At 37.5% G+C, this 26,726-nt stretch overlaps 1 protein-coding gene across 2 annotated transcripts in view; it reads right to left on the minus strand.

Moving 5' to 3' along the window:
- ATF7 (activating transcription factor 7) overlaps nucleotides 1-26,726 on the minus strand; it is a 117,141-nt gene that overhangs the window by 59,374 nt on the left and 31,041 nt on the right. For both annotated transcript variants that reach the window (XM_087925358.1, XM_026714852.2), the window contains exon 2: nucleotides 18,466-18,530. In XM_087925358.1, coding sequence (XP_087781484.1) covers nucleotides 18,466-18,513 — 48 coding nt within the window. In that variant the 5' untranslated portion in view covers nucleotides 18,514-18,530. The remainder of the gene's footprint in view (nucleotides 1-18,465; nucleotides 18,531-26,726) is intronic.

Consider the following 26,726-nt stretch of genomic DNA (forward strand, 5'->3'; position numbering starts at 1 on the left):
AGCATGCCCACCAAGCCACGCCCACCGAACCGGTGGTAAAACAATTTGAATCCCACCACTGGTTCTTATGGTGGGATGTGGTTGGCATCAGAAACAATTCTTATGCTCCACTTTTGACCTATCTCTCTATAGAACTTTCCTCCAAAAGTCTAATGGGTCTTCAAGATGCTTTCTGTTTTAGATATTTATCTAGGATAAGTATCAATATTCGTCTTAGTAAGCCAAAGGTTTTCCTTATAATTTTCTTACCCCTTTCTTTTCTGATAGTAGAGTCACAAATACTCTTTCTACCCAAGACAAGAGAGACCAGATCCCTGAATTTTGTTCCAGGACTGTAATTTCCTAAACCATTTAAAGCTGCATTATTGGAGGAGATTTTGATAGTATAGTCACTCTTGGCAATATGCTCCACCTGTAGTTATATAAAACACTGAATACTGTTCCAATTTGGGAGAGAGCTTGTGCATGCTGAATTACTGGGGAATGTTACAATGCAACTTTCAGCATTCTGTCTCCTTTATGTATTGGAATACAATTCCTGAACACCCCAGCCAGTATAGCCACAAAGGCAGATATAATTAGGAAAATTGCAAAACAAGTTATGAGATTGGGAAGGATAAACTCATTGTATGTGGGAAACTGCTCAGCCATCTTTCCTCTGATACCATATTTCTGTAGTTAATTAGAGAATTTGTCTTTCAGACATTGCCAGGTTAATCACTGAAAAATGCCTACTATGATTCCCAGGGAAGCTATACTACAGTATATGTTAAAAGCTGAAGAACTGAAGCTAGTAGCAATTTTCTCAAGGTCAGTTTTTACCTATTGCTTTGTATCAGCTAGAACACTACAACTTAGCCATAATAGGTTGCTTGAACTATTCCAATAACTGTTTTTTATAATGTTATCGCAACACAAATGTTGGCCAAATAGAAAATGGAAATATTGATAACATTATTCTGTAAGTGCCACACGATAGAAAGGCAATTTGTTTCCATACTGTGTCATTTCTTTGGTGTCTACTTTGATGGCAACTGGGATGCCAATTCCCTTTGCAGTTTGTGGCATCTCTTCACTATTTTACTTCGAATATCATGGGAAGAGTTAAAAATAAAAAGTGGTTGAGGATTACTGTGTTATTCCTGTGGATTTTATAACATTAATTTACTACTTTTCGCATTAAAGCGCTGGACTAATTATTCATAATGGTATGTGAAAAAAGGAAAGGGGTAAAATGCTAAAATAAAAATGCGTTGCTTATAAGGTCCACACTGCAGGCAGATGTTAAAGATGATTGAGAAGTACTGCTTTCTAATACACCAAATCAGTTTCCATACCAAATCTCTATTACAATCACATTTTTATATGTGATTATCCATATCCAGCCTGCTTAATTTAAATTATCCACTGAAACTGGGGATAGAGTAAAGCGATAAGCTTCATTATTTGATTAACATACAGCTGGTATTTACTTGCCCGAGGAAGGACACAAAGCTGTGCCCTTTCTACTGGATAACTGCCCATAGATATAAACACATTAGATTGAGGGCTTTGGGTAGCTTCCATTTTGAGTAATAAACAAGGAACAGGTTTATAAATTCAGAATTGGAAAAGACTAAAGATATTGAATAAGGATTCCCTGTCATCAGTTAATCATTCAATAGATTAGTATAACTTTCTTTCCTCTTCTTGTTCTCTGAACCCTCTTGAGCTTGCTTTGAGACCAACTAATAGCAGGTATCTGAAAGGAAGGAGGAAGGGTCAGCTGCCTGCCCTTGAGGACCTGTAATGCCCATACTTCCTTTAAAGGTTATCCACCTCAACCCTTCTGGATGAGAGCTAACACACTAACCAAGCACTCCCACAGTAGACAATGACCTATCACGATGGAAGGGCTCCCACTGACAACCTATATGGTCACATTTCCTCAGATTATAGACTAAAGGTTTTGGCAAACCTTTAACAACATGATTACAAAAGGATTTTAGAAGAGGAAGAGAACTGTATAGTATAGTATAATTTACATTTGACAGACAAATGCATGTGCTCATAGGCCATAGCATGTTGGACTCAACTAGTTCTAACACTTTGCAATGAATCCTTATTATGAGAATGACTTAGCTTTCAGATTCCTGGAAGGGTGGCTATTAAATAATATTTAAGCCTTTAATTATATTTTAGAGTAGAGAACACGTTATTGTGCTTTTGTAGTTAAAGGTCTGTCAACATTTTCATTTTAAACACTAATTTTTAAAGGGTTTATAATTTGGTTATAAAAATCCATTCTAGGGTAGAACCTGGCATACAGAAGCTCAGCCCAGGAGGTTTTTCTTTATTATCCAATTTGGTTTAAACTAGTTTAGCCATTTTTAAATTATAGGCATGTTAAAAAATAAATGGTTGCTGGCTTCGGAAGACTTTTCAAATTATTATTTAAAAATTAGCATATATTCCCACTTACAATAGAATTGCTTTTGAGTTAAATTTAAAGGGGAAAATGTTTAGTAGAGTCATAGTCCACTTTCTATGGTTTAAAAAAAACCTTTGAAAGCAGATTAGATTTTAAAAATTCATTACATGTGCATATAATTTCTAAAACCACAAATTAAAACAACAAAAATACTGCATGCCAAATAAAGTAACAGCAGCTAAAAGCTTAATATACTGGGCTTCTAATCATTTAAATAACCTGATTAATGTAAAATCCTTTTGAAGACTGCTAAAGAATTTGAGGAGAACTTTCCAAATAGATCACTGAAAAGACCCCGTACCTAGTACCTCACAACTCTAAATGCAGGATCAACTATGGATCATTTATCCCAAAGGTGCTTTTTCAAGAAGCAACTGGACTTCCTTTGTTTTTTCTTGATGACTTTTTGCTTCTTGGATGAGCTTCTGTTCCGAAAAAGCTTCCTTGGATGAGAAGTGAAATGTCTTCAAGGAAAAACAAAGGAAGCCCAGTTGCCTCTCGAAAAAGCACCTCTGGATAACCATTACATGGATGACTGAGCATCTCCATAGACATACTGATCAACGTACTGATTTTAAAATGCCAGTCATAAAAGGAAGCCTTAAAATAAAAAGCCAGCCTCATATCACTTAGTATCCCAATAATGAGCAAAGCTTGACTGGGTTGGTAAAAAAAAAACTAGGCACAAATAACTAGACAATAACTATAAAAATAACTAGACAAAAATAGTCAAATCTGATTAGGAACTGAACAGGAAACCGCCAAGGAATCCTAGAGTTGTAGACTAGAATGCTGATAAAACATTCCAGAGTAACGTAAGGGCAAATCACTTCTATCTTCTTCTTCTTTTACTGCTTCGGGTGTTGAGGGAGACAAAAAAGTTTGAGTTCTTGCATTTCTGGCAGCCTGAACCATTGTTATTTGCCACTATTGTAGTGTGTCCTTGATGTCTCTCTATCTTCCTCTGAGTCAGCCTCATGTTCTTTGGCCTTCTCCTCTTTTTGTATACGCTGTGTATAGTATAGAATCCCAAGACATTCTCTCCTTATTCTACATCACCTCTGCACTATTTAAAAAACTGCATAAATGTGACCATGTAGACATCAGGAAGATATTATCTTGTTATAGCCCACTAGATGTTATTGAATGTTATCTCTTATTATTGATTTTGTTGTTGAATGCTGATGGGAAATGTGATTTAACAACACTGGCAAAGCTACATAGTATGCATCCATGATTTAGGGTTCAATTTGTAAGAGCTTGGCTTCTGCAGTTTCTAAGATGCAGATGTTGCTTTCACTGTAATAGGCTGAAATAGATTTAAATGGTTTACTTTCTTTGTACATCAAACTGTCTAAATTGTGGCATGAAAATCTAGTGAACAAAGAAATAAATAGTGAAATCAACTGATTTATTCGTTTTTGTCAACCCACAAAAGTTATTAGTTACAAAAACAAATGATTTCAAAAATCCACCTGAACTACTGGATACAGGCATTTCTGAATCCAAATTATCATTTGTTTCAATTAAAACATATAGATCTTTTAAATCACCTGAAAGTATTTCTTTCAGGCATGCAGGTATTTACTATACAAGCTTAGCCTCTACTGACAGGGAAGGATGCTGAGATATATAGATAGTGAAGATGTTATTTATGCATTGGATCTACATCTAACTACTGACTGATCTAATCAACACCAATATATGCTGATTTACATACTTTAGCAAAATAGAATTTTAACAAAATTGTAAAGATTACTGTATCATCTAACATAATAAAAAATACAGAAGCCAGCAGATACAAGTACTTAATCTCTGAAATTAAAAAAAAAGATCTATGCTAGCGTTTACATAAATAACAAAGGACAAATGAAATAAGCTTTTATGGTTGGGAAATTCCTCAAATGGGTGTTATTCTTCTCCTAATCATCAACCACCTTATTTTAGAGAGGATATCAGAGATGTATCACCACACATACCAAAACCCAATATAAAATACAAGCACTTGGAGTAGTTAAAAGCCACATTAAGGTAGTACATAAATTAGGATCTTGATTTTTTTAAAATGGTTTGTTTACAAAAACTGAGCAACTGGGGACAACATTGAAGCAATAAGGCTGGCCCTTCAGGGGATGACATCCCAGCAATATCAACTAAAGCAAAAGTGAAAAATGGACTTCATAAAAAGGGAGGCATGAAAGGATTGGCATTTTCTTTAAACATGAATTAAAGGCACCTGCTGGGAAAGAACTTGCATCTCCCTAAAGCCCTGTCTCTCTTTCCCAAGAGAATTTGTCTCAACTGTAAGGAACATACAGCTGGCACTGGGAATTCTTTCTCTCAAATATATTCCATACATTTATTATACCATATACCTACTTTAAAGCGATTTTTCCCCCGGGCAACGTATTTTAAAATACGAAGAAGCAGACTTTCTTTAAGAGTATTTAATCATTTTGGTGTTCTTTATTCACTTGCAGCAGATATTCACAGGATGTAAGCATTTGCTGGACACATGTTTATTCAGAAAACAATCTGAAAGCAAGTTCTTTCTGTGTCACAATCAACCTTCCATGGCCACCAACATATCAAAGCACTTACAGGAAGGGAAAAAATCCCATTTCTGTGTCTGAATGCAACAATGTGCAAAATAAGGCCTTCCTCACCACTTTTTGATTTGCTGGTATGAAGTGAAAGGCAGAAAGAACAGCTTGTGACTTAAAAGATTCTGAAAAAGAAAAGAGGCACCTCCCAAGGCCACCTTTTCTTTTTAATACAAGTGCTTGTTGACCAAAGTAATCTATACAGGTTTGCATTATTATCCCGGCTATAAAATATACCTTAGTGTCATGCCATGTTTAGCCAATCACAGAAGCCATTTGCTGGATCATATATTACCAAAGAATAGAGATTTAAGGGATAATGGTTATAGTGGCAGAGCATACAAAGCAATAAACAACTTTCCAGGTTGGTTAAACGCCAAGTGGAGCTGAGACTTCAGCGCCATAAACATTATTCCTATTATATGACAAGATAAGAGGATATAATAAAGCTCAAAGAGGAGGGGGAAGATATTTTGTAGTTCGGTTCAGGTTCTGAGCTTTTGATTTCTTGGTTGTTCTACAGATGACACACTTAAGACCAGCGGCTTAAGGGGGAATAAATTGTCCAAGGGATAGGTTTAAAAAAACAGACTATTGTTTGAGGAAATGGTGGACATAAAAGTAGTCATGCGATCAGCATCTAAGTGGTGATTTGTGGTAAGTGTTAAAAAGTGAAATATTCCAAGTCTCCCCCCCACCCCCTTTTTGGTGGCTGTATAATGCCTCTGCCTTGCAACTAGTATTATGGTACCACTCATAAAAAAAGTATCTCTATCTGGCAGCTACACAGGGTAAAGCAGACAAATTACAGCCTTCTACTTTAAGTACTTTGCAATACTATCTACAACAGTGGCCCCAGACCTTTTGGGCACCAATGACTGGCTCTGTGGAGAGTGTTTTTTCTACAGACTGAAGGGAGTGTGGTTCTGTGTGTTGCCTGCATCCCGTGGATGGGGCTTAGTTTGTTTGCACGAACCAATTTCTGGCATGCCGCGGCCTGGTACCAGTCCATGAATTGTTTGTTTCCACGCACCTGTTTCTGGCATGTCCATGGTACCAGGCCATGGACCCCTGATCTACAATGTTGTATGTCTGGATTTTCATAAAGTGGATTTAAAAAAGCAAAAGAATGCATAATATTAACCATTTAATTTGAGGCAGAAAGATAAGGACCATTGCATCCTTTAAGATTTTTAGCACAGAAAGACAGGCTGGCTTATGTTTTAAACATACTCAGAATCACCTGCCAAATCTGATGCAGAATCCTGAAATTCTGCCTGCATTGCTTCCATTGAAAGGAAATGACCACCGTACAAAATAGGGGTTGAATTTCTCCAGTTTGGATTTGCACTGTTGGCATAGATGCTGTATAAATTCCCTCTAATGTGAGCAGATATGACATCCATAATGCTATCTCGCAAAGGCTCCCAAGCATGGGATGATGCTTGTTCAAGCAGTGAACTCGTCACTGATAGTTCTTGAACAAAAATCAGAATTAACTTTCTTTAGCCACATCTTTGCCATGGTAGGCCAAATCCTATTGTTAATAATAGCTTGTTGTGGGTCTGAGATAGGTCACACAACCAAGGGTCCCTGGTCCAATGAGAAGGTTCCATCAGTTTATGTTTCGGTCAATGCCTTTCTGTTTTAAGGACAACACTGAAGTTTTTAACTCACATTCAGTTCTACAGAAAGTGCATTTTGTTATGTAGAGAATTTTAAATAGTTTAAGAAAATTCTGTTAAATAATCATTACAGAAGTCCAGCATGTTTGCCAAATTGACTATTTGGATCCATTTAACTTGACAGTTTCCATCAAAAACACAGGGCTACTTTTTATAAGATTTTTCTTCTTGGTAGAAATTGTATGATGCTATACTTGCTGCTATAATAAATGACTTTTGTTGTCTAAGCACACGCAAATTACTATCTGCTTTAGAAGCTACAAAAATAATGGTGAAAAAGATCATTACTCTTTTTTATGGTTGAAGTGTTCAGGTCAAAAACAAACCTTATCGAGTGAACTGAATTGCTGTGTTAAATTCAATATATAAAAGTAATTTGTACAAAGAAATCCACCAGCCAGAAAACTGTCTGGACACACATTAGGTAGTCCTCGACGTACAATCACAGTTGAGACCAGAATTTCCATTACTAAGCAAGGTCGTTATTAGGAGAATTGTACCTGATTTTATGACTTTTTTTTTTGCTACAGTTGATAAATAAAGCAGTTGTAAAGTGAACCACATGATTATTAAGTGAATCTGGCTTGGAACCTGGCTAGGAAGGTTGCAAATGGCAATCACATGGCCCCCTGCAACTGCAACTGTTGTAAATATAAGCTGGTTGCCAAGACTTGTATTTTAATCATGTGGCTGTTGGGATACTGTGATGTTTGTAAGTGCGAGGACCAATTATAAATCAAGGACTACTTGCATTGATATCTCTTGTAATAACCAAGCAAACTATTTTATTTATTTATATCCCATTTTTATTATTTTCATAGATAACTCAAAGTGATGAACATACCTAATATCCCTTCCTCCTATTCCTCCTGTTAAGTGGGTTGGGCTGAGAGAATGACCGGTCCCAAATCATCCAGCTACCTTTAATGCCTAAAGTGCGACTAGAACACATGGTCCCCTGCTTTCTAGCCTAGTGGCTCTCTCGTTAATTTATACCGAAGTTTGTCAATATAGAGCAGAGAGGCCTTATACATTATAAGAACTAGAACAGAACAGGATACTTTAATGGCCAAGTATGACTGGATACACAAGGAATTTGTCTTGGTGTAAATGCTCTCAGTATACATAAAAGAAAAGATACATTCGTTAAGAATCAAGAATCATAACATACAACACTTAATGATAGTCATAAGGTACAACCAGCAATCAAATCATAGTAGGAAACAGTCAATACAAATCTTAAGGATACAAGTGACAACGTTACAGTCCTACAATCACAAGTGGGAGGGGATGGGTGATAAGGAATAATGAGAAGATTAACAGTAATAGTAGTGCAGACTTTGTAATAGTTGAACAGTGTTGAGGGAATTATTTGTTTAGCAGAGTGATGCCTTTCGGGAAAAAACTGTTCTTGTGTCTAGTTGTTCTGGTGTGCAGTGCTCTATAGCGTCGTTTTGAGGGAAGGAGTTGAAACAGTTTATGTCCGGGATGTGAGGAGTCTGTAAATATTTTCACATGAATGGATAAGCAATTTTCCTGAAACAAAAATCACTCCTCATCATTTGTACTTCATAATACTATCCTGAAAGTTAAAATTACAGTGGCAACAGCTTTAAATCAAACTATAAGGAAAACTTTCCCCGGCTGTCAGTTCACAATACTGTAACTTCTAAAGGTGGTATATGGAGTCACCTTCTTTAGAAATCTTGATGGTGCAGCTGGTATATCAATCTGAGTAACTAACACAGAGAGTGTACTATTTCAGGCAGGAACTTCTGGATTCATTCCAACACAATTCTACTATCTTTAGTGTGAAAGTTTTAGATCCTGACAAATCTCAGAGAGAAAATGGGCTTGGCTTCAATAAATACTTTTTCCACATTCAAGGCAACTTTTTTTTAAGAGATAGCTATTTTTATATTAGTATGGTTACTGCTATGTTCTACTTGTTCATAAAAAATAAAGCATCTAAAACTACTTAACCACAAAGTTCACTGGCCAATCACAATCAAAATCTTCTCCACCAACTTGTTAGAAGATATATGTACTAAAATCATGTAAACTGGACTCTCTAGAAGGTTTGAATATCCCCCTTAATGTAGAAAAGCAAATACACCTCAGCAGGTATAATTCCCCACTATTAGAATTCAAGTGGTAATGGTATATCCAAATGGCAGAATATGTACACAATTTCTACTGAAACTACTTCACAAATGGAATTTTGTCCAACTTACTTTACATTCATTCAACCTGCTACCCTCCAGGTTACTGACTTTAATTCCCAGAAGTCCCTAGACAGCAATCAAGTTCGTTTGGGGAAATTTAAATATACTAAGATGTGTACTAAGAAGTATCAATTAAAACTGGGGAACATTATTTGAATAAACAATTCTAGTGGACTGAGATCTAGTGATTTAGCACTAATGAGGTTCACATTGCGCAGCTCATCTACTTTACGTGCATTCGTCTCCCTGACTTTGCTCCCAAACAATCACCTCCAGATTGAATTACAAGTAGTTCTTGATTTACGATTGTTCATTCAGCAATTGTCTGAAATTATGATAGTGCTGAACAATGAGAGTTGGGACCCAGGCCTCAAGTGATAGCTATTACAGTGCCCCTGTGGTCACACGTTCAAAATTTAGGTGCTTTAGGACAGCATGCCTGCCCTTATAACCACAGATGCGCTGCAACTCCCCCACCCACCTATTGTTCCCCCCACCCATCTTAGCTATCTACCTGCTGATGGTGTACAAAATCGACATGGCCCCGCTTAGTTCCCTGGCTACTTTTCCCCATCCCCTCACAACCGAGAGAGTTAGGCCTTCTCCCTATCCCTTTCCTTTTTCTGAAGTTGCTGAAAAACCCTTTCTAGCCTTTAGAATGATTGCATTTGCTAGCTTTTTGGCTGTAAAATAGCCCTTTTAACCTTCAGAACAATCATCCTAAGCATGCTGCAGCTACCATCAGCTAGGAATCTACATTTGGTGGGTCCTATGAGACAGGTCTTCTCTGCTATAGGGCCAGCCTTGTGGAATATCCTCCCCCCCCACAAATTAAGATTGGCCATATCCTTTTTGATATTCCCAAAAGTCTTCAAGATTTAGTTATGTGACTAGGCCTGGGGCTCACACAGAACTGGAGTTTTTCTAGATGGCTCTGTTGTTGAGGGTTTTTTTTATTATTCACTTATGATTGTATTTTGAGGTTTTAGGATATTTATTATTATGGTTTTTAATATTTGTATTTGTGTTTTTATGTTTTTAGTTTTATCTATGGTTGTGTGCTACCCAGATGGGCAGCTATATAAATATGTACATGACAGCCTTTTCTAACATAATCCTTTAACTTAGTGAAAATATTTCAGACTGATTTCCCATACAGGGTTGTATTAGCAAGTGGAAAAGAGTAGGATACAAATAGCAATTGGGAAGATACAATGATTTTTTAAAAGATAATATCCACTGGATTTTTCTAATTCACAATGTAGTTAGCAAACAGGTATCACTGCACTCCTACTTATCAGTAGTTGCTTTGATGGGTCTGCATTCTGATTTTGGCAGGAATGGGGGGGTGGGGGAACGGGACTTTAGACTGTTAAAGATACATTTTCTCAATTTTTTCCTTGCTTGTAATTGTCCAGTTGTCTGAATACGCAGCAGTTGCTGATCTGTAATTTCCTTCCTCTGAAAGAACGTTACTCCATAGAAATACGTTTTGTAACTTTGTTCATATTTTAATAGAAGAAACTGCATAAATGTAACCCAAGAGCGCCTATTGATTAAGCTGCAGAAAGCCTAGAATCTCCAAAGTCTCTTTTATGAGAAACATTCTTGTTGAGCAACTACTTGGAAGCCAGGTGGAAGAAGGAATCTGGAGAGGAATGGAAAGAAGTGTCACCTGTCCTCTTAGCAAATAGATTAATGACATTCAGTGGATTTTTTTTTTAAAAAAAGAAGTATATGTAGCACATTCAGCTGTGTCACACAGCAAGCTTACTGCTGGGAAGTGATCGTGTACAGAATCCAAAAATAACAGTAATTGAAGACCTAGCAACGAAAAAACATGTTTATAGGTCCATTAAAAGTCCAATAGCTTGAATTACAGGGTAGAATGGAAAGCAGTTTCACCTAATTCAATTTCAGTCTATCACCTCCCTAACTGAAATAGCACTTTTCAGAAAACAATATAATGGAAGGAATTGGGAATGCCATTGATATATATACAAATACTCTTGTGTAACATTCCAGAGGCAGTGAAATACCAAATGACTTATTTTAACACCAGCTTTCAAGACTGAAGAGCAAAAACTCACCAGCCTTCTTTTCAGTTTCCATTTCAACTTTATTTTACTTGCTGTTACATTTTGTATGTATTATGCCTGGTTTGTATATAATGCTATGCACTAACATACCAGGCTATATAGCAATAGCACTTAGACTGATATACTGCTTTATAGTGCTTACAGCCCTCTCTAAGCGGTTTACAGAGTCAGCATATAGCCCCCCAACAATCTGGGTCCTCATTTTACCCACCTCAGAAGGGTGGAAGGTATATGTAATGTAAACAAAGGTAAAACAGAATATGTATTTATCTGTTTGATTTTTTTTAAAAAAAGCTTATTCATTTGATTAACTTCAATTTTTAGACAAGCCACTTTTTTTAGATATTTGTGTGAATCCTTTAATGCTTTACGTCATGGTATATTTATCTTTAAAAAAAAAACCAAATTGTTTGAAGCAGTAATCAGACTACATCATAAGTGTAAATTGTAAATTACTAAATATTAAGACAATTTTCCATTTTTCTCAAACCCCATATAAATCATAAAAAGCTTTTAGCAATAAGCAATGGAACATATTATATATAATGATACAAATCAACAGAACCAAAATGTTATTTAACCAAATGCCATACTCAGAAGCAATACTCAAGAACTATCCATACAAAATCCTCAATAGCCAACTAAGTTTAAAAAGTATGAAAAATATTTAAAATATAATTTAATTAAAAAAAGACAGTAGATTTTGCGACTCCTAGTAGGCATATGCCAACCAAGGCCTCAGGCCCTCCTTTTCCCCTCCAAAGTTACATATCGAAAAGGAGTGAAGGGGAAGAAGGGAGAAAAAAGGGTTCTAAAAGATCATTAACGCTACAGACCAATGGGTTGCCTATCATGATAATTCTATGGTGCCTGGGCAACAATATATAATATTCACTATAGATAAAAGATATTGAATTGTGATCAGAATCAAAAGACAATCGGGATACTAAAACCTGATTGAAAGGTTTCACTGTAAAAAAGAACTGTACGTTAAAAGTGTACACGCATTAACGGTTCATTTTCAAGCAATCCATGCCTGAACTGAAAATGCAGGTTCTGAATGCTTTGATTTGTATGCAAAACAAAGTAGGGTTATTTTGTCTGGATATGGGGTAAAACACAGTTCTTGAGATTCTTCATGTTATATCTTATGGATGTTGGACTCTAACCCAAGTTTCTTTTTTCCGATGAACTCCAATTTATTTATTTGTTTGTTTATATCCCACTTTTATTATTTTTACAAATAAGTGGCAAAAATATTTGACAGACCTTCTGCCTCCTATTTTCCCCACAACACCAACCCTCTGAGGTGAATTGGATTGAGAGAGAATGACTGGCCCAAGGTCACCCAGCTGGCTTTCATGGCTATTCTCAGAGATTTCTACTTGTTTTATGAGTCATGACTTGTTTCAACGAAGGCTTACCATTATATTTCCCCCTGGCCTATTTCTGGTTTTTGTGCTCAACCTGTTTTTTGTGATACTAACAAAGGAAATGATGAAAATGAACAAGAAATCAACTGAAAAAGCTGTGTTTATGTTGCTCATCTGCAAAACTCAGTTTTGTTCAATAAATACAAATAAAATCAATCTCAGAGTAGCATTATGAACAAATATAGCCAGACGGAACTATGTCCATTTTTTTTCTTTGGGATTTCCCAAACTGCAAAAATAGAACAAAACAAAATTATAGCATCAAGATGACAGCGTAAGGCAGAATCAGTTCCCCTCCCTGTACGGCCATATTTTATAAAAAAGCACATTAATGAATCAAATGAAATTGTTTCCAGCTTTAAATCATTATTATATATCTGAGCCCTCACCATACCACACTTTTGAAAAATAGTAAGTTTATTTCCAAATAAAGGAAATAAAAAGAATGAATTGCTTCAGAATGGCTTTCCTTCTGCTTTTCTTTCAGAAATAATATGAGAAAATTCAAGGGATCTTCAATATGGATAAGAGTTTGTCAATGGACTGTTGCTCGGAAATACTTCCATTATACACTGCTCAAAAAAAATAAAGGGAACACAAAAATAAGACATCCTAGATCTGAATGAATGAAATATTCTTATTAAATACTTTGTTCATTACGTAGTTGAATGTGCTGACAACAAAATCACACAAAAATTATCAATGGAAATCAAATTTAGCAACCCATGGAGGTCTGGATTTGGAGTTACACTCAAAATCAAAGTGGAAAAAAACACTACAGGCTGATCCAACTTTGATGGAATGTCCTTAAAACAAGTCAAAATGAGGCTCAATAGTGTGTGTGGCCTCCATGTGCCTGTATGACTTCCCGACAACGCCTGGGCATGCTCCTAATGAGGTGGCAGATGGTCTCCTGAGGGATCTCCTCCCACACCTGGACTAAAGCATCCCCCAACTCCTGGATAGTCTATGGTGCAACGTGGCTTGGGTGGATGGAGCGAGACATGATGTCCCAGATGTGCTCAACTGGATTCAGGTCTGGGAAACGGGCAGGCCAGTCCATAGCATCAATGCCTTTGTCTTGTAGGAACAGCTGATGCACTCCAGCCACATGAGGTCTAGCATTGTCGTGCATTAGGAGGAGCCCAGGGCCAACCGCACCAGCATATGGTCTCACAAGGGGTCTGAGGATCTCATCTCAGTACCTAATGGCAGTCAGGCTACCTCTGGCGAGCACATGGAGGGCTGTGCGACCCCCTAAAGAAATGCCATCCCACACCATTACTGACCCACTGCCAAACCGGTCATGCTGGAGAATGTTGCAGGCAGCCGAACATTCTCCACGGCGTCTCCAGACCCTATCACGTCTGTCACATGTGCTCAGTGTGAACCTGCTTTCATCTGTGAAGAGCACAGGGCACCAGTGGTGAATTTGCCAATCTTGGTGTTCTCTGGCAAATGCCAAATGTCCTGCATGGTGTTGGGCTGTAAGCACAACCCCCATCTGTGGACGTCGGGCCTTCATACCACCTTCATGGAGTCTGTTTCTGACCATTTGAGCAGCCACATGCACATTTGTGGCCCGCTGGAGTCATTTTGCAGGGCTCTGGCAGTGCTCCTCCTGTCCCTCCTTCCACAAAGGTGGAGGTAGCGGTCCTGATGCTGGGTTGTTGCCCTCCTATGGCCTCCTCCGCGTTTCCTGATGTACTGGGCTGTCTCCTGGTAGCGCCTCCATGCTCTGGACACTACGCTGACAGACACAGCAAACCTTCTTGCCACAGCTCGCATTGATGTGCCATCCTGCATGAGCTGCACTACCTCAACCACTTGTGTGGGTTGTAGACTCCATCTCATGCTACCACTAGAGTGAAAGCACTGCCAGCATTCAAAAGTGACCAAACCATCAGCCAGAAAGCATAGGAACTGAGAAGTGGTCTGTGGTCACCACCTGCAGAACCACTCCTTTATTGGGGATGTCTTGCTAACTGCCTGTGCTTTCCACCTGTTGTCTATTCCATTTGCACAACAGCATGTGAAATTGTCAATCAGTGTTGCTACCTACATGGACAGTTTGATTTCACAGAAGTGTGACTGACTTGGAGTTACATTGTGTTGTTTAAGTGTTCCCTTTATTTTTTTGAGTAGTGTATTTGAAAATCATAATATTTCAAAGGGAAAAACACATTTGCAAATACTAAGGGAGATGTGGTAGTCATACTGGTCATTATCTTCCTGTCATTTCAATAATTTTATGTCCTTGACATGCAGAGACTTATACAAACTTATAGTTATTCATCTCCAATCCATGATAAATCCATGATATGTGAAAGGATACACTGGAAATACATCTGCTAGATAACAGCAACCTAATTATTTGTTAACAGGATCTTACAGGAGAGCATCATGACTCTAAGTATCAAGGCAAACATAGCATATTATTGGCACATAATATATTGAAAGAAGGGAAAGGATATACAGGACCTTTATTCAAAAGCTATCTCTAAGAGCTCAGTTCAGACTTAAGTTCAGACATACTATCGCTTTCCCTGAAGTCTCCTGCTTGGGAGGGTGGGAGAAAATGTCCAAAAGAAATACACCACTTGCTTCAATATTGCTTAAATGCAATCTCCACAATTTCAATTACCCCCAAGGAAATGCAGCCGTTAATAAATTAAAAAGATCGCCCATCTCCTCCTTAAAGACTTCTTATTAACATTATTATGGAATTAGCATCTCTAGGGGTCTATATCTACACAAGTTTATGTCACACTAGGTTTATTATCCTTTGGGGTGATGGAAGAGTCCTGACTATAATAACCGCAAAACAGACTCATTGTATGGTACTATGGAGGCCTTTAAAAAGGTTCTGACCAACTATCTATTTGGTTTGCCATAACTGTGAATTAATGTATCAAGTAAGAGATTAGATTAGGTCCCTTCCAATGTTCTAGATAATTTCATACGATGTGTTGCTAAAAAAATTTATGCCTGTAACATTTTACATGAGCCAGGTTTACTAGTATTTGGAATATCTTAGTATTGATTTTTAATTGCATTTTTTTGCCTCTTGTGATCAACACTGGCTGCTAGTTACTTCCATAACTGAGCCAGGAAAGAAAAATAACAACTATACAACCACCTAATTCACATTTAAAAGTAAGTCATTTAGCAACAGTTATCAACTCGCTATCCCATTTTCTTTACTTTGTTCCTGAAGTCCCTGTTCTCTGGCCAATCTTTGTCTTCAGTCATTCATATTAATATTATAAGTCATAACATACATATACATACATACATACATACATACATACATACATACATACATATATACAGCATTCAGCTTTGTTCGGGTATTTTCCCACATCATTATAGTTGTGCTTTTAAGGTTGTAGCGACGTTTCAGCAGAATCTCATCTGCCATTATCAGGCTTCTGTATTGTGTTCGTCTAAGAGTCAGACTTTCACAGCCGAACTCACAGACGAACACAATACAGAAGCCTGATAATGGCAGATGAGATTCTGCCGAAACGTTGCTACAACTTTAAAAGCACAACTATAATGATGTGCGAAAATACCCGAACAAAGCTGAATACCATACATATAAATACCCGTGAAAACTTAAGAAAACAAATAGATATATATACATACATACATACATACATACACATACAAAACAGGAGTGTGAAGTGAAAAGAAACAAACTTCAGACACGTAATTAAAATTATTCAGTTCAAATATCAACATCTGCAGCTGATCATATAAGATGGCTTTGAAAGACTGAAAATGGTAACTAATCCAGAAATGATAACATATAGTTAATGTGGATTACAAAATAACCAATCTACGAAAAAGCTTAAAGTGTACTGCTCTAATACCTTCTTTATCACCAGCACAGAAAAATGGATCCTAATAAATAGTTCACCAGACAATTTTAAGCAAGAAATTGTTTCAAATTTGGACAAACAGGTCATCAAGATCTCTTTAATTTTGTTGCAATTGTTTTGATCCTCTATAGAGGTCTTTACCTTCCTCTGACCACCTATATGAAAAGTATCTGTTTGCATTCCACAAGGAACTTCAGAGCCTTACAAATATAGCATAACGTCAGCTGTTCCACCATGCAAGCTGTCCAGATTGATTGATGTTAATTCAGGAGTAAGCATCACATATCCATTATTTCAATGGATATGTGCAGATAATAGCTTAGAGTTGCTTTGTCATTTCACTTTTACAAGTATACATAATAATAAGTGAATTATGAATCTCATTACAAAACCTGATACACTCATGTACGAGCATCTTTTCAAGTTAAGCATTAAGCACTTCAGCTAAGCACTCATATGGACAATTCCTTTGGACTTAGAGGCAGCCCTCGACTTATGTCTGTCTGTTTAATGACAGTTCAAAGTTACGACTTTGGAAAAAGTTATTTATGACCTGTACTTGCATTACAATCCCTGCACCAGCCCTGCGGTCACATGATCACAATTTGGCTCTTGGCAAATGGCTCGCATCTATGACTGGCAGCAGAATCAGCAGCCTCATGTGGTAATAATTTGCAACTTCTGCTGAGTTCTAGCAAAAAACAGCCACAGCGTAACCTGGATTCACTTAAGGACCATGGTGATTTGATTAACAACCACCACAAAAATTGTTATAAAATCAGGTATGACTTGAGCTATGACCAGAACGACTTATGATGGAAATCCAGTCCGAATTGTGGTCATAACTTATAATTTTTATATACAGGTAGTCCTTGAGTTGTGACAGCAATTGAGCCCAACATTTCTGTAGCTAAGTGAAACATTTGTTACATGAAGTTTGCCCCATTTTACAACCTTTCTGGCCACAGTTATCAAACGAATCACAACAAATCAGTCACAACAATGGTTAAGTTAGTACCATGGTTGTTAAGTGACTCTGGCTTCCCCATTGACTTTACTTGTCAGAAGGTCACAAAAGGTGATCACATGACCCCAGGACACTGCAACCCATCATAAATATGAACTAGCTGCCAAGTATCCAAATTTTGATCATGTGACTATGGGAATGTTGCAATGGTGGTAAGTGTGAAAAATGGTCCTGTCACTTTTTCCAATGGCGTTGTAACTTTGAACAGTCACTAAATGAACTGTTGTAAGTTAAGGTCTACCTGTATATACTGCAGTGTTGAATCTCAGTGTACTACTTGTCCATCTGAAGCCATTTAATGGCAAAGATTATTTCCATGGCTAGTACAGACCTTCAATCATACACCCTGAATGTAAACAAGGCTTATTTATTTGTTCCTCCATTTGAAAATAAATGCGTTCATCCAGGAGCAAATGTCAACTTATTTTCTTAAACTATTAAGGTACTGTTTTTAAAACTAAATAGGCTAATATTTAAAGGATTATGCCAAAATGTATCTTTGTACAGATGATATGGCTAGGTGCTTTTATTTTTTTTATTCTGTTTTTGTCCTTGTGTTTTTTAATAATATATATGTTATTATAAAAAGAAATTTTAGTAAGCGTTGCTGAGGAACCATATGCAATACCATGCACATTTGAAAATAGGTTTAAAGACATTCTAAGCTTTTCCTGAGAAATAAATACATGTTTGGGGGGAAATAACAAACCAAGAAATGTTATTAAATCATACTATGCTATCGGAGTATATTATCTAGATATCAGGTATAAAGTTTCCTCCCTCTATATTTAGTGATTACTTCTGGATGTGACAGAAGTAGAGAGAAAATACCAGCAAAATGCCAGGCATGCCAGGCAAATTTCATTACCTCAGGGCTCTTGCACTTGCTCATAACTTGGAATTACACACTGCAAATCTTCCAATCTGATTACCTCCAGTGATCACATAAGACGTTGGCTTTAAACTCTTTGCCTTGGTGATAAAACAGCCACTTTGATTCATAATGATATACTAACAGCAGAGTATACTGTAAACTCACCTGTCCACAGCCGGGAGCACTGCACACAAACGGCCTGTCGTCTCCCATATTTTTCTACAGCTGAGCTGCAAAGATGGGGAAAAGGGGATGGAGAAAGGAGGGGAAAAATAATTGTTAGCTAAAGATGAAATCTGAGTCGGGATGCTATTGTGTAACAGCACTTTTTAGGAGTGCAGTTCTTCAATATCAACGACATGTTTGAACAGATCACAGGGCACAAGGTTGTGGGGGTGAGGAAAGACAATGAGAAATCTGGGGGTGAGGGAATAGACAGATATTGAGCAGCAAGGTCTGGCTGCTTCCCAGTTTGGGACAGAAATACATCTACAAAAATGTGCAATAAGCTGTGGGACGTAACACACACACACACACACACACACACTGCACTAATGCAACTGTTATTTAGATGAATCACTGAATCATAGATTTGGAAGGGGCCAAGGAGGTCCCTGATTCCAATCCCCTGCTCAGCATTGTATAGAAATTCTAATTAAAGCATTCCAGACAGATGACTATCCACTTTCCCGACCGAGTTTTTCATCCAGTCAAAGGCTGCCCAGCATCTCTCTGAGAAATAGTCCCTCTGTTCCAGTGTTTTTATTGTTGGAAAGGTTTTTTTTCTTAACCTTTTAGCAATCATCAATAGTGAAGCAGCAGAAAAGCTCAGATCCTTGAAAACATCTGGACCACAGATACTAGGTACATTCTGGCATTTCAAGTAATCTACACATTCCCTCCTCCTTCCCGAGTGGGAACATGTTATTTAGGAATCACAGAGAGATTCAGTATTTCAAGAAATAGACATAGGAAAATCTCAGTTCTGCTTTATCCTACTCTCAGGTTGCTTTTGCAGGCCTTAATCTTCAATTCTGGCCACAGAATGAAGAAAGCTGGATTACAAAATACCATGCGTTATTTATTACCCTTCTGAAGGTAGTCAGTTTTGGTTTTTTTGTGATCACCACAACACAGATAAACACACATATTTATACAGTGATTATACAAAGTACAACAATCTTATCTCCAAGCTACAGAGAGATAAATTCAATTCTTCTCAATGCAACACCAGTATTTTTAATATGAGGGAACTACGAATCTGTAATTAGTCATAGGATTGTAGGAATGAAGCTCCATTTTCTCAAGGCAGTTATCTAGGTTCCTAATGGTAAAACTGCAAGACTGTCAAAAATGATCTGTCATTGGACATCATGAAAGAATTTAAAGTATCCGTCCTGTTGCACTACAGGTAAAACTATTCTTGTTAACAAAAAGGACAAACAAAAGAAGCTGCTACTATGCAAATTTTACAAATGATCCATTTCTCCATCCCACCCAGCTTTTTAATAGTGAAACAATTACAGTATAATAAAATTGCTATTTCTTCAGAGAAATTGCTATTGGATACAGTTCTTGACTGACAACCAGTTTGAAGCGACAGTTTGAAGTTACAATGGCACTGAAAAAGGTGACTTACATCCAGTCCTTGCACTTAGGGGAATCATAGCATTCCCACAGTCACATGATCAAAATTCTGGCGCTTGACAATCAGCGTGTATTTATGATTGTTGCAGCATCCTGGGGTTGTGTGATCACTATCTGTGACCTTCTTAGCCAGCTTCCAACAAACAAAGTCAGTGAATTAACTTAATGACTGCATGATTCATTTAGCAACTGCCGTGATTTGCTTAACAGCTATAGCAAAAAAAAAAAGATTATAAAACTGGGTGCAACTCACTTGCCTAGTAACAGAAGTTCTGGTCCCAATTGCGGTTTTAGGTCGAGGACTACCTGTAGTTACAGAGAGTCAGTTTGGTATAGACACCAGGCTAGAAATGAGAAGAACCTGAATTCTAGTCCTACCTTAAGTGCAAAGCCAGCTGGGTGACCTTGGGAAGTCACTTTCTGTCAGCCCTAGGAAGGAGACAGTGGCACACCACTGAAACCACTTCTGAAAATCACTTAACATAATTGGATTTGCTTAACAATTGCATAATTCACATAACAGTTACAATGATTCATTTAACGACTCATTCATTTAACATTTAACAACTGTGGCAAAAAAATTGTAAAATAACAACCACCTTGCTTAGCAACAGAAATTCTCATCCCAATTGTGGTCATAAATTGAAGACTACCTGTATTGTTAACTGTTTATGAAGTTTCCATACATTTTCTTAAATTAAGGAGTTTGTTGGAAGCAGTTGATCGCTGAATCTGAATCCTACAAATCCTGTTTCTAAACATCTTCCCCAGTTGTACAGGCTGGTATGCAAGTGCAGTTTTAAATGCAGCTGCCTGCATTATTTTTTGTATCTGAGAGTAAAATATACAACTGCATCTGCCTGCAAACTTGTTTTTTGTAATGTTCATGCTGAAGGCATCAGGTGATCATTCCTCCAAAACATAGATCTGAGAAAAAGAAATCATGGACAGAGTGATTTGTATTACTGTAATGGTGTTACTTTTTAAGCAATCTGTGATGTTCAATATATATTGCAAAGTAGGATTAATTGAAGATTTGAGGTTTTTTTTTTTTTTTACAAATTATTGCTCAGATTGCTGAAGAAGATGAGAAATGGATCACAATGCATAACTGAAATTTTTCCCACTGGCAAATAATCTGGAATTTGTCTTTATACATTTTAATATGTGTGCTATATTTATAACTTTAAAATGTCTTTTTGTGAATTTTGAAGAATTATGTTTCACTACTATTTTATATTATTTAATACACTTTGATTATGTGCCATCAAGTCAGTGCTGACCTTTGGTAACCACATACACAGACCTTTTCCAGGATGATTGAATATAGTTATTGGTCATTTATTATAGATTTATATTTACTCTTTTGGCTTTACATGCATTGCATTTTTAATTGTGTCTGATTTCTGTTGACTTACTGGAATGGACCAATAATTTGCAGCCTCAAAGAGTGATCTATTCTGACTGAAATTTTCCAAACCTCTAACAGACACAAAACACAGATTTTGTTATTCAGCCTCAAAATTAATTTTATACACGAAAAAATGAAGCCCGCTATTTATTCCCTAGTATATTGGGAAAATAGTTTCAACTCTTAGTCCTTTTCATCATGGAACTCAAACACATATTCTTTACACTGAATGGAACTCCAATGGATTTGCACTAAGAACTCTCAAAATATGAAATAGCATCTTCTAAAAGAGTTTTCCATTATGTGTTCTGACTACTTCTCTCAAATTTTCTGGCTATCACACTGAAAATGCTAGGCTAGAAACGTATATGGTAGTTGCAGAGTCTAATTTTTTTTTCTGTCAAGTGCTTTCCTTTATCCAGGATTTAAAGTAAGGACAATATTTATTGGGATGTTTATCCTATCCAGTGTTTATCCTATCCTTTCTCACATGTTCAGCAAGTTGCATGCATACATTAATGAAAACAAAAAGCTATATTATTACTGTTATTTAAAATTGTTCAGCACTGCAACTTTCAATATAAAGGAGGAATTAATTAATGGTTTTCTGATGTGAGGCCATGCTAAAGTTGCTATTAAAATAAATAGCTAAAATTATAACTGAAGGATTTGCAAAAACAACAACAAACAAACCACCAACTCCTCTTTTTTTTAAAAAAAACTCTGTATACTTGGTTTGAAGTCTTCAGAGCTCTTCACTATTTCCAGATCAAATATGCCCAACTGAAAGAGGACAAGTCAGGGAGACTTATGATCACAATTGAGCCCAAAATTTATCTTGCTAAGTGAAACATTTGTTAACTGAGTTTGCCCCATTTTATGACTTTTCTTGCCACTGTTGGTAAGTGAATCATCGCAGTTAAGTTAGTAACATGGTTGTTAATTGAATCTGTCTTCCCCGTTGTCTTTGCTTGTCAGGGAACAAAAGGTGATCACGTGACCCCAGGACACTGCAACTGTCATAAATAGGAGCCAGTTGCCAAGCATTTGAAGTTTGAAAACCTGACCAGGGGATGCTGCAGAAGTCATAAGGGTGAAAAACGGTAATAAGTTACTTTTTTTAGTGCTGTTGTAACTTGGAACAGTCACTAAATGAACTGTTGTAAACCGAGGACTACCCGTACTTCTGTATCAGGATTTGTATAATAAGAATAGCCTCCAGGTCATATTCTCACAATGCTGCATTTCAAATTGCAACCTTTGAAATAGTAGACTGAATAGTAGGAAGGATACCATTCAGATGCAGGAACACAAAGTGCACTGAATATAAGAATTGGACTATTATCCCAGCCCACCATTTCAAAAGTCTCCTGAACCCGACCCCCCCAGCCTTAACTGCCTCCTAATATGCCAACAGGATTTCTGAGAAATTCTGCAAAGATTTCCACTTTACAAAAAGCTCCATTTCCTTGCATAGCAGCAAAGGTTCAGTTTGTGTATGTTTGTGCTGTAAGGTATCTGCAAAGGGCAGCAGCTGGTGCCTTGCTTTAAATATAGCTCCCAAATCCACACTCTCCACAGTTACCATACAGCAAGCACAACAATCAGACGTAAAGCAAAATATTTTCCCTTCTGATAAAAACATTCACACCTGTGCTGCACAGCACAAGATACCCCTTATATTTAAAAAAAAACCCTTACATTGTGATTTTAAGTAATTTTTATTTTAGACTTTCTTCAAAAGCCCCAAATTGCAAATATAGCCCCTAGTTCCCAATCGTTTTTTTCTGAGAGATCAATCCCATTGAGAAGGAGAGGGTGACACTAGCCATTAATCCAGTTGTTACCTATTGAAGTTAAAAGGGAAGTAACAATCAAATCCGGATTTTCCCAAACAGAGTCCAGCTCTGTATTACTATAAGCACACAGTTGTGAATATTAGGAGAAGTCTACCTCACCAGTTTCACAAACAGGAAATTGTACATTATTTCATCATGTGGGAGTATTGTATCTTTATACTCAGGAAGTACAAATGTAAAACTAAAGCAGAAACGAGTAAAGCACAGTTAGTTTGTTCGGAGGAGGTAAGACGTATGTTAAGGTAGCTCCTTGGAATATTTACAGAGATCACAAATTGCACCTTGACAGTAACATACTAGAACATATATTTGATTCAGGAAACTACATATTTTTGACTATTAAAAGTTTTTTAAAAGCCGCAAAATTAACCTGAAGCTCAATAAAAACTGAGGGCAAAAATAAGGTGAATTTGGAACAGTAGTGTATCTACTATATCTTCAGTAATTATATTTTATTTTTCATCCAATGGATTTTAGAATCTACTTCCCTTCTATATTCCTTTTGCTCTCGCACACTTTTATGATAACAGCAATACCATTTGCACAATGCAGGTATTGTGCTACACTGCCCTTTCCATTCATACGCTGCAATTTTAGCTGGGTTTTCTTATAACTGTTTATATAAGCTTCTACTCAGGGAGTCAAAACCTCTAATGTTAGCATGATTCTTTAAAGCAGGGGCTGAGGAAATTAAATTCCTTTTATTTCTTTATACAACAGTAGACTTCTACAGTGAAGCTAAAGTGAAAGTATCACATACACCAATAGCATCCATCTCTTGCACCAACACTGTATTTAAATAAGAAGCAGGGGATCTAACATATTTGGAGCCCCACCAGCTGAGAGTAGTTTGAATGGCTCCATAGTTTAAGCTTTGTTCTAAAGACAAGATACAAAACCATACCTTTTTTGGTCATGCTGTAATTTTCAACTCCAATGTGAAACAAAGAACAGTGTAGAATGTACTGTGGTAGAGGTAGGGCAGTAGACTACAGACTTGCTCTAGAGGCAAAGCTAGAAGATCCTGAACATGCTTCAGGTGACCAATGTAATTCCATGTCACCCCTTTTTAGACAAGAAGCACAATTATGAAAAGCAACTCTATCTTTATTGTAAAGTTATATTACAAAATATTTCAGGACTGAAATTAATTCTCCTCTTTTCTTTTGCTCTCTGGAAAACTACGGAGTTTCCTCTTCTTGAAACATTTCTCATGTGTCTCCTTTGGTCAACTGAGATCATTAGTATTTATTAAATTTATTTGCCACTTACCATGCCACAAGGCAACTCTGGAAGGCTTATAAAGTTAAGACCAATAACACAAATATAGCAATAGAATCATAAGTTATGATAAAAAGATGGGGAAGGAGTGAACAAAGTGTGCAGGAGGTGTGAGATATCTTTTACATGACATTTGTCCATTTTGTGGCTCTTCCTCCTGTCTCTCAAGGTCATTCTCACATACTATTACAGTTCACTCTCACAGTTTGCAATTTGAGGAAGTGACGGTGCAGGAGCCTCCTTTGTCTTCAACGAAGTGGACAGACTGTAGACAAACTATAGCACCCTCAGTAATAACCAGAGGTCCTCTAACTAGCTCCAGCCCAAATGTGGAGGTCAGTAGAGGGTTGGACAGATACAATTTGCAGTCCAGACATGCCCAGGATCCTATGACAATGGGCCCCTTGACAACACCGTTTAGGTCTGAGGCGAGAACCTGGAGTAATGGAGCCACCCAGGTGGGAACAGAGAGGACAGGGGGACCTAGTAGGTGAGACTCTGGAAGACCGTGGCCCTTGGAGCAGGGTATTGTGGGGCCACAATCAGAGAAATCGGGACCTCCCCCCTTACATGCCTCATTTGAAGGGAACCCTGATAGAGTAGCAGTATTCCTTTTTTTTTTTTGAAACAAATTTTATTAATTTTAAAAACAAACAAAACATTAAAAACATAAAACCTCTTTCCATTATAAATCTTTACAAGGCAGGTAAAACATTATTTTATATCGCATACTTCTAATTTACCCCATTTCCATATAAACACATAAATTCCTTTGATAAATTTCTCATTATTTCTCTTTACTCTTATTCAATTACCTTTCTTTTCTATATTTATCTACTATTAAGTCATCATATTTATATTTCCCTCTGACTTGTTTACAATTATTCTCATCTAACATTCCTCCGAGATTTTATTAATTCTCAATCGAACATACACACACAAAACACAAAAACATAAAACTTCTTTTTAGAAAGTAGCTTGGCCCCAGATTACTTCTTTTTGTATGGACTTCAATTAAATTCGTGCTCTTCTTGTATGCCATTACCTATCTTATTTACCATTCTATAGATATAGAGTAGCAGTATTCTTAGCCCAGATCATTAACCATATAGACTTGTATGGGTGGTATTACCCTTCCCAATGGGCTATGGTGGTAGCTGTTACTGGGGTCTGAGATGGAGTGGCCAGGGAGTGGGCAGCAGATTTACACAGAGAATAATCCCCCGAACTGGCTGACATTGGTCTCTTTTTAATGGCCTTATGGACCTGGTTTGAGGATAACTCCAAGGGACAACAAGCTGAAGATTTACTAGCTTTAAGGCAATGGGGCCGGCCAGCAAGAGACTATGTTAGTGAGTTCTGTTGGGCGGCTGGCTGATTTCATACTTGGCTAGAAAAACTGTTGATCCATTTATTTAAAGATGGCCTGGACCGTGAGTTGAACCAGGCCTATTTATACAGGGGCCTACCCCAAAGATTGCATGATTGGTACCAGGTGGCTATTGAGCTTGATTCCGGTCTCAGGTGATTGCAGGCAAAAGGAGATGTTGGGCCCAGGGTTAGATGGGGGTTTCTACCCAGACAACTCCTACAAGTAGCACTCCATCTAGATGTCAGCAGGGCAGGTGCTTTCGATGTAATAGACAGGGACACAGGGCAGCGGAGTGCCCTATGCTGCCATTCACTCCAGGACCTACTCGTGGACCTATGCATGGTCGATCAAGTGGAAGCACCTGGCAGGCCTCAGAAAGATTGAGTGGCGCAAACCAGTTACACACTAGCACCAATACAGACAGATTACAAGACGAAGATCCAACCTCACACAGGTATTTTGGGTGACGTTTGGGAAGAAGGATCTGATGATGATCCGATGGTTAATATGCCCATCTGCCCATTCATCATACCAGTCATACTTCACAATATACGGATGAATCAGGTGGCGGATTTGGGGGCATTGATTGATTCAGGATGTGCACAGTGTTTGATGACACAGGTGGTGGTGGATACATTAGGGTTATACCATTAAACACACCTATCCGATTTGAACAAGTGGATGGGTCCATTTTGGGTGGTGGTCCAGCAACATACAGAACTGAACTTGTGAAATTGGAGATGGGGGAGCATTGGGAGTGACTTTCATTTGTAGTGGTTCGACATATGACGGAGGCCATGATACTTGGGTTGGCCTGACTAGATAAATGGAAATCTACCATATGGTGGGAAGGAGG

The sequence above is a fragment of the Pseudonaja textilis genome, chromosome 2, assembly GCF_049901715.1.
Source record: "Pseudonaja textilis isolate UNSWEBS1 chromosome 2, rPseTex1.2, whole genome shotgun sequence".
In the NCBI taxonomy this organism is placed as follows: domain Eukaryota; kingdom Metazoa; phylum Chordata; class Lepidosauria; order Squamata; family Elapidae; genus Pseudonaja; species Pseudonaja textilis.